The sequence below is a fragment of the Salvelinus sp. IW2-2015 genome, linkage group LG28 (assembly GCF_002910315.2).
Source record: "Salvelinus sp. IW2-2015 linkage group LG28, ASM291031v2, whole genome shotgun sequence".
In the NCBI taxonomy this organism is placed as follows: domain Eukaryota; kingdom Metazoa; phylum Chordata; class Actinopteri; order Salmoniformes; family Salmonidae; genus Salvelinus; species Salvelinus sp. IW2-2015.
Window position 1 is genome coordinate 17,377,345 of NC_036868.1, and position 9,491 is coordinate 17,386,835.

Consider the following 9,491-nt stretch of genomic DNA (forward strand, 5'->3'; position numbering starts at 1 on the left):
GCAAGACTTCTTGTAAAATGTGCCTAGTGACAGATCTAAAATCAGCGTTCATTCTGACAATATAACGTTAATCTATGGGGTGGGTGAAACTGACCTCAGATCAGCATATGGGACAACTTTATTCCCTTACTACATTTGCACACACTGTACATATATTTTTCTATTGTGTTATTGACTGTATGTTTGTTTATCCCATGTGTAACTCTGTGTTGTTGTTTTGTCGCACTGCTTTGCTTTATCTTGGCCAGGTCGCAGTTGTAAATGAGAACTTTTTCTCAATAAAGGGGAACAAAATGTTTTAAAAATTATTGCGCGTTGCGAGCGATGTACCCTGAAGCACCGATTACAGCGATTGGTGGAACGAGCTGCCACTCAAACTAACCATCCCCGACGTTCCTTCGCAGGGGAAAACATTTTCGACGTCAGAACCTCTCAGTGGTGCGACGCACTGCCATCAAGCGAAACACGGACAACATGTAACGCGCAAGTAGAAGCAATACATCATTTTATGTCATGGTATGTGAAGGTGTATAGGAATACGTCTTTCGTAGGTTAAATCTGATGCGTAAAAGAGCGGCAGAGATATTCGAAAAGACGCGAAACCTGCTGCGTATAAAAGTGGGAGGAAAATAAACTTTTGGAGGTGCTGAAATGTTTTTGATTCTAACAGAAGAGGCGATTTATGTTAGGAGTGGGGATACAACTTAAGAAAGTGAAAGACGCTATTCTGTATCAATGCTAATTGACAGGCGCAACTTTAGGCGATGGCGACCCAGACGGAAGAGAAAGCGCACAGTGACCTAACGAATACGGGACAGTGAGCTAGGCCCACGGCTGTACAAGCCATTGAGACCCGCCCAACAATCGAATAATATCCCGGTGAACTTGGGGAAAGGGAAGAGATTGGACAGCTAGCTTTACGCAGCGCAAAGAGCTGAACATATATCCCGACTTCACTACAAGCAACTGAGAAGTGGAACTACGTCTGCTGTGCGTAAATTGGAGACGACACGGCTTGTTATGATGAGCAACGTTATCTAAAGGACGGCGATAAAGGTAAATACAGCCAGTTGATGTGGCCAAAGCACTCTGGCAAGCTACTCCTGTGGCAACACGGCTGCCTTATTTCACAGCAAAGCAAGAGACGGAGGGAGTGAACACTTCTGTCGTTTACATTTTCATATCTACCTTTTATCAATATGGGCGAGAAAGTCGACTCGAGACGATCGACTCCAGTGGAGGGCTGTTTGGTCGACGGGGAGAGCAGCAACCTCAGCGTGCTGAACTGGGAACAAGTGCAGCGCCTGGACGCCATCCTGGCTGGGTCCATCCCCATCCACGGCCGCTGGAACTTCCCAACTCTGGAGATTAAACCGCGGGACATAGTCAAAGTGGTCCGGTGTCGCATGGAGGAGAAACGCATACATGTCCGGGAGGTCCGCCTGAATGGTTCCGCGGCCAGCCATGTTCTCCACGAGGACAGCGGTTTAGGATGGAAGGATCTGGACCTGATATTCTGTGCCGACATGAAAAGCGAACTAGAGTTCCAGACGGTGAAGGATATAGTTCTTGACGCTCTACTAGACTTCTTACCCGAGGGAGTGAACAAGGAGAAGATCACACCAGTGACCTTAAAGGTAATTTAACTTTTATTATCATTTGACATGATCATTTCAGATTCATACTGCTGGTTAATACAGTGTATTACGTAACAGTTTAGATGCGCAAATGTTTGTATGGATATTGAATGCTGCGTATTTTTTGTATTACATTTTTTATTTGACCTTTTATTTAACTAGGCAAGTCAGTTAAGAACAAAATCTTATTTTCAATGACGGCCTAGGAACAGTGGGTTAACTGCCTTGTTCCGGGGCAGAACGTATCGTGGCTGGCGTTACAATGCAACCAGTGAAAGTTATACTCCAGTATGAGAATACAGTACATTCGTTTTACATCTTCATTTCCCCTCACTGAGCTTACTGCAATAAGTTATGTACGCTACAGTAGCCTATAAATTACAGTTATGCCAATCCACATCGTATCAACATAAATTTTTTGCAGTATGCCTATGATGCATTCAGAATTCTGCCCTGGATTCTAAGCTGCATGGTGATAAGGCTGCAGATAGTAGAAACGGTGGTTTCCACTACAAAGAGGATTCAAACTAATCCAATTGGAACGGGATCCGCTCATTTACCCAGATACCTACTTACGCATGACCCGACACTAGAGCTGTCCAGCAGACCAAATAAGGGAGAAGATTACCTCTGTTCAATGCAAAACATATAGGGTGTTTCTCAATATGCATACTACCGTGCTCCACACTCTCATGTTCTGAGTGCATTCTCCGAGGACATTCCCTTGAGTACGTTCTTGTGGGGACGAGAGTGTGGAGAATGCATAAAACAATACATTTGAGAAGCACTCACTACGATATATTGTCAAAAATAATATCCCGATATGTAACTGTATCAATGATTCCCCCCCCCCCCCCCCTCATCACTAATAGATATGCTTATAATACTATACTTGAGCAATAAGGCCAGAGGAGTTGTGGTATATGGCCAATATACCACTGCTAAATGCCTGGATACAGCCCTTAGCGGTGGTATATTGGACATATACCAACAATCCCCAAGGTGCCTTATTGCTATTATAAACTGTAACAATATAATTACAAGAGTAAAAATAAATGTTTTGTCATACCCAAGGTATACGGTCTGATTTACAATGGTTTTCAGTCAATCAGCTTTCAGGTCTCGAACCAACCAATTAATAAAATAAAATATATAATGTATTTAATGTATGTAATCTTTAATTTATTATTACCATTTACTATAGACATGTATTCTTATGACTTTGTTGTTGTGTTTTCAGGAGGCCTATGTGCAGAAGATGGTGAAGGTGTGTAATGACTCAGACCGTTGGAGCCTCATCTCCCTCTCCAACAACAGAGGCAAGAACGTGGAGTTAAAGTTTGTGGACTCTCTGCGTCGCCAGTTTGAGTTCAGTGTGGATTCCTTCCAGATTCGCCTGGATTCCCTTCTCCTCTTCTACGAGTGCTCTGAGCACCCCATGGCAGCCACCTTCCACCCCACCATCCTGGGAGAGAGTGTCTATGGTGATTTCTCTGCCGCCCTCGACCATCTACGCAAACGCCTCATCTGCACGCGGCGCCCCGAGGAGATTCGCGGTGGTGGTCTACTTAAATACTGCCATCTGCTGGTCCGGGGTTTCTGTGCGGCTTCCGGACCTGAAATGAAACTTCTGCAACGCTACATGTGCTCCAGGTTCTTCATAGACTTCCCAGAGGTGGGCGAGCAGAGGAGGAAGCTGGAATCCTACCTCCAGAACCACTTTGTGGGTCTCGAGGACAGGAAATACGACTATCTGGCTACTCTGCATGGAGTAGTGCAGGAGAGCACTGTGTGCCTGATGGGCCACGAGAGGAGACAGACACTGGGCCTCATCTCCTCCCTGGCCCTTCGGGTCCTTGCCGAGCAGAACGTTATCCCCAACACGGCCAACGTCACCTGCTACTACCAGCCGGCCCCTTATGTCGCAGACGGCAACTTCAGCAACTACTACGTGGCCCAGGTGCAGCATGTTTACCCGCATTACCCCCCCCAGCAGTACCCCCCTCAGCATTACCCACCTCAGCAGTACCCACCTCAGCAGTACCCACCTCAGCAGTACCCTCCGTCACAGTATCCCCTTCCACACCATCCACCTCCGCACCACCCCATGTACACTGCATGGATGCCCTGCAACTGAGTGTGTGTGGACACACACACATACACACAGTCACTCATGGAACGACAGGATTCTCATCCTTACAAATGGATAGATCACAGCATGATCGTGGTTCCTCTCTGTATTGTGATAGAGAGATAAAGAGAGGTGTAGTTTTGCTTTGGTTTCGAGCAGGATGGATAGGAGAGAAGAGGCCACTTGGATGTGGTCAGACCCTGGAGAGAAGGCTTTCATCCAGGGCAGAAAGCCAGCGGTGGAGGAGAGGAGGGTTAAAAGAGGCGAGCCAGAAGAATGCTGATCTAAGATGATGCTGAGGTTGAAGCCAGGAGGCCAGTTTGTCCATGGCTATTAGCCAGGCCTAGAAGCCAGGTACCTTGCTGAACATTCGGCTTAGGGCTGAATACTACCAGTGTTGATGCAGTGAAATAATGTACATAATCACCGTGATAGTGGCTATGTTTTTGCAAACAATGACTTGTATTTGAGACTCACGCTTGAATATACATACACAGTATCCTGCCTAACACTCATACATGTATTCAAACACAGACACACTATTAAACATCTCACACCCCAGACATTGCATACATTTACATAGGCACACACTGAGTGTATGGTGAAAGAATGTGATCACAGAGAATACAGGAAGTTGTGTACATGTCCTGATTGGTTGGCTAAGAAGACAGAGCGTTCACATTTCGCTGACCAGTGAAAACAAGAAGTGTGAGAGTCTGACCGCAGACAATGCAAAAGAAGAACTGGACATAGTTTACAAACCAAAGATCTATCTTGTAGATACCCACCATTTGGCTGATCAAGGGGGAAAATATGCAATATGTATGTGAATATTTTGCTTTAAGTGCCTACATGTCTAAAAGGAAGAAATAGGTTGTTATATTTTGTCAATAAACCCAGGCCTGTTCATTTTAGACAAAGGTCCATGGGCCTTTTAAGGGTGATAGTGTGTTACCTGTGTAAATGAATGTATTTTGGACCAGAAAGGGACACAATGTGGAAATGTTATTGGAGTAGAGGGACACGGTTTGGACCCTTGACTTAGTGTGTTTCATATCTCCCAACTCAAGAAAGTATAATTGGATGACGAGAGGGAGATGGGTTAGAGTGCAAAAGAAAGTAAGAGAGGGGAGGAGTTTACAAGGAGAGTATGTCAACAGAGCCTACTGTAGGTGTTTTTACCAGTAGAGAGAGGGTCCTGAAAGTGTATTTTGGAAATATATTTTAGAGTGTGTATGGGAAATGTGTTTTTTCACAAGGTGGAAATTGTCCTTTGCCATTTTCTTCTTTGTGACATTTCTGATGTTTTATTTGTGAGAGGTTTCCATGTGTGAGGTGAGAAAGGGGGAGCGTAAGCATTTTCACCTGTGCAAAGTTTGCACCTGTAATTTTTAAGTAATTAAACATAAAATAATGAACAAAGTAAAGATTAAGAGAAGGATAACTAAGTTAACATCTCAATAAAGGTATTTTTTTTAATGATCTTGTATTCCCCTTATAAAGATGTTAGGTGCAAACTTTGAGCAGGTGAAAATATTGGGTTAAACTAACCCTATCAATGCAGACACCTCACATCATTCTATTAAACCTGTTCTCGGATATCTTATTTTTGTATCAATCTCTATTTTTGTACATGTTGTTCGGCTCATGCCATAGGTTTCTTGATTGCCTCGTTCCAAGAGGTTGTACAGAGAGTGTTAATGCAAGTGTGTGTGTGTGTTTGCATGCGTGGGAGAGTGTTATTTCAATAAATCCTCTGGTTTTCCCCAAATCCTGATTGGAGAATTCCCGGAATCAGGAAGGAATAAGCAGGAAATCTCGACTCCTCCAACCAGGATTTCTGGAAAAACAGGAAATTTATTGAAACTTCCTAGAATTTTGCAAACCTAATGATGACTCATACACACAAGGTTAATGGTGTTGCTCATGTAACCTTTTTTCCTTTCTTTTTTGTTTTAAAAACATTATTTCCTAACACGCAAACCACACCGAACACGTTGCGTGCGTGAGCGTTGCAAAATAAATGTACACATATGTTATTCAATAATTTCACCCACACAGCCGGTGAACGAGTGTCTGCATAGCCAAGCGCTAAAATAAGACTTGGTTCTATCTGAGACGCTCCATGAGCTTCAAGTCCCCTCCTTATTGGATATCAGGAAGATACAGATCCACATGGATGCTTGAAAGGCAAATGAGGAGAGATGAATTACAGATGACTAACTAGGTATCCCTTTTTATCTGTGGATTAATCATCGGAGTAGATTTTGTATGACTCTGGGTAATAACCCAATGTTCATCTCCCAGGACAAACTAACTAGCAACCGCTAGCTAGCTAAATGTCCATGAATGTTTAATGTATAATATAATTGATTCACAGTTGATTTTGGTATTTTAACCCTATGGGGATAGACTAAATCAACATGCGGACGCACACACGTGGCTGGTGTAGTAGGCATGTAAGAAAGAGAATGTCTTAGAGTCTTATTGTTGTGTAAATGTCTATTTTGATTGCCATCCAATATGGGGTTTGTCAAGGAGTTGGAAATAATGTTTAAAGCAAGTGTCTAAGATGAAATACTTTTATAATTAAAAAGAAGGAAAATCAGTTATGCACTCCTGTAGTCAGTTATGAATACACTGAGTATACTAAACATTAGGAACACCTTCCTAATATTGAGTTCTTCCCCCTTTATCCCTCAAAACAGCCTAAATTTGCCAGGGCATGGACTCTACAAGGTGTTAAAAGCGTTCCACAGAGGTTTTGGCCCATGTTGACTCCAATGCTTCCCACAGTTGTGTCAAGTTGGCTGGATGTCCTTTGGGTGGTGGACCGTTCTTGATACACTAGGGAAACTGTTGAGCGTGGAAAAACCCAGCAGCGTTGCAGCTCTTGACACAAACCGGTGCGCCTGGCACCTACTACTATACCCCGTTCAAAGGCACTAAAATCTATTTGTCTTGCCCAATCACCCTATGAATGCCACACATACACAATTGAAGTCTCAATTGCCTAAAAGCTTTCTTTAACCTGTCTCCTCCCCTTGATCTACACTGATTGAAGTGGATTTACCAAATTACATCAATAAGGGATCATAGCTTTCACCTGGTCAGTCTGCCATGGAAAGAACCAGTGTTCTTAATGTTTTGTACACTCAGTGTATATACACTGCTCAAAAAAATAAAGGGAACACTTAAACAACACAATGTAACTCCAAGTCAATCACACTTCTATGAAATCAAACTGTCCACTTAGGAAGCAACACTGATTGACAATAAATTTCACATGCTGTTGTGCAAATGGAATAGACAAAAGGTGGAAATTATAGGCAATTACGCAAGACACCCCCAAAAAAGGAGTGATTCTGCAGTGGTGAGACCACAGACAACTTTCTCAGTTTCCCCTATGCGCTTCCCTGGCTGATGTTTTTGGTCACTTTTTGAATGCCTGCGGTGCCTGCTCACTCTATGTGGTAGGCATGAGACGGAGTCTGACACCCACACAGTCGCTCAGGTAGTGCAAGTTCATCCAGGATGCAGATCAATGCGATAGCTGTTGGCGAAAAGGTTTGCTGTGTCTGATCATGCGTAGTGTCCCAGAGCATCGGAGGCGCTAGCAGGAACAGGCCAGTACATCAGTGAGACGGTGGAGGAGCCTGTAGGGAGGGCAACAACCCAGCCGCAGGACCAAGCTACGAGTCCGCCTTTGTGCAAGAAGGTGGCCTGTCCAGAGTCCTGGTGCAAATGACCACTCGCAGCAGGGCCACAAATGTGCATGGTCTGCTCGAAAGGCGGTCAGAAACAATGACTCCATGAGTGCATGAGGGGCCCGACGTCCCCAGGTTGGGGGTTGTGGCTTACAGCCCAGCCAACCGGGTGCAGGCGGGTTTGGCAGATTGCCAAGAGAACACCAATATTGGCAAATTCGCCACTGGCGCCCTGTGCTCTTCACAATGAAAAGCAGGTTCAACACTGAGCACATGAGCACATGTTGACAGACGTGACGAGTCTGGAGACGCCGTGGAAGAACGTTCTGCTTGCCTGCACATCCTCCCAGCATGATCCGCGTTGGGGCCGTGTGGGTCAAGTCATGGGTGGTCGGTTGCATTATCTTTGTGGGGCCGCAGGGCAGCCCTCCATGTCGTGCCGCCAGAGGTTTAGCCTGACTGCATTAGGTACCGAAGATTGAGATCCTCAGGAAACCCCTTGTGAGGGACCATATTGCTGACACCATGCACATTTGTGGCCTGCTGGGAGTTCATTTTTGCAGGGCTTCTGCGCAGTGCACCTCCTTGCACAAAGGCCGGAGCGGTAGCGGTCCTGCTGCGGGTTGTTGCCCTCTCGGGCCTCCCCACGTCTCCTGATTGTTACTGGCCTGTCTCCTCGGTAGCGCCTCCATGCTCGGACACTACGCTGACAGACACAGCAAACCTTTTTGCCACAGCTCGCATGTGATGTGCCATCCTGGAATGAACTGCACTAGCCTGAGGCCACTGTGTGGGTTGTAGACTCCGTCTCATGCTACCACTAGAGTGGAGAGCACCGCCAGCATTCAAAAGTGACCAAAACATCAGCCAGGAAGCATTAGGAACTGAGAAGTTGTCTGTGGTCACCACCTGCAGAATCACTCCTTTTTTGGGGTGTCTTGCTAATTGCCTATAATTTCCACTTTTGTCTATTCCATTTGCCACAACAGCATGTGAAATTTATTGTAATCAGCTAGTGTTGCTTCCTAAGTGGACAGTTTGATTTCACAGAAGTGTGATTGACTTGGAGTTACATTGTGTTGTTTAAGTGTTCCCTTTATTTTTTTGAGCAGTGTATATATACAGTATTTAAATACTCATAACTGTACGTCCCTCATGGCCCATGCTCTTTCTGTTCATTTTCTGCTCATGAATTCTCATTTCGGTGCCAAACCCACCATTGGTGTGCATGGCCAGGGCTCTATTTTCATTTCATCCAACAAATGTATACGCCTTGAGTTTGCTAAACGGGATTGGCACTTGGATTGGAACCAGTGCTTTGGTCAGAAGACATGAAAATATTTGGTCAGAAGACATGAAAATAGAGCTCTTTGGCCACACACCAAAGGTGTGTTTGGTGTCGAACTGGTGAGTGCAGAAAATAACTTCATACCTACCTGTAAAAAATGGTGGTGAATCTTTGATGTTATGGAACTATTTTGATTCCACTGGTCCTGGGGCACTTATGGCCAATGGCATCATTAACTTTACCCAGTACCAGGACATTTTAGACAAAAAAAGCGGGTTGCCTAAAACTTGGCCGCAAGTGGATCTTCCAGCAAGACAATAAACACAAGCACACATCAAAATCCACAAAGAAATGGTTAATGGGCCACTAAATCACAATTTGGCAATGGCCATCTGTCTTTAGACTTGAAACCACTTGAAAACCTGTGATTTGAATTTAAGAGCCATAAGCGCAGACAAAGGATATCAAGGACCTGGAAGGATTCTGTATGGAGGAATGGTCTAAGATCTATCCCAATGTGTTCTCCAACTCTCAAAACATTTTAGAAAAAGGCTCAGTGCCGTTATCCTCCCAAGGTGAGGTATTGAAAACAGGTGTGTCAATAATTTTGACCCCTACCTTTTAGAGAAAAAATAGTTAACAGTTAACCCAAGTTAAACAAAATATCTTTCTCTGAGTAATTTTTTAGCATACAATTGAAGCGTCTGGAGAAGTTTGTTTGGTGCCCC

The 9,491-nt window shown here is 44.5% G+C and overlaps 1 protein-coding gene across 1 annotated transcript; it reads left to right on the forward strand.

Moving 5' to 3' along the window:
• Nucleotides 1-1,112: 1,112 nt before the first annotated feature.
• LOC111954502 (terminal nucleotidyltransferase 5A) lies at nt 1,113-3,867 on the forward strand. The gene is made up of 2 exons (XM_023974285.2): nt 1,113-1,637; nt 2,878-3,867. The coding sequence occupies exons 1-2, from the start codon at nt 1,200-1,202 to the stop codon at nt 3,772-3,774; spliced, it is 1,335 nt and encodes a 444-aa protein (XP_023830053.1). The 5' UTR covers nt 1,113-1,199; the 3' UTR covers nt 3,775-3,867.
• The last annotated feature ends 5,624 nt before the right edge of the window (nt 3,868-9,491 follow it).

What these genes read in the sequence shown, in the direction of transcription:
- LOC111954502 (XM_023974285.2), top strand. Translation starts at nt 1,200, where the DNA reads ATGGGCGAGAAAGTCGACTCGAGACGATCGACTCCAGTGGAGGGCTGT. An exon ending in TCACACCAGTGACCTTAAAG is followed by an intron (nt 1,638 to 2,877) that starts GTAATTTAACTT and finishes TTGTGTTTTCAG; the next exon opens with GAGGCCTATGTGCAGAAGAT.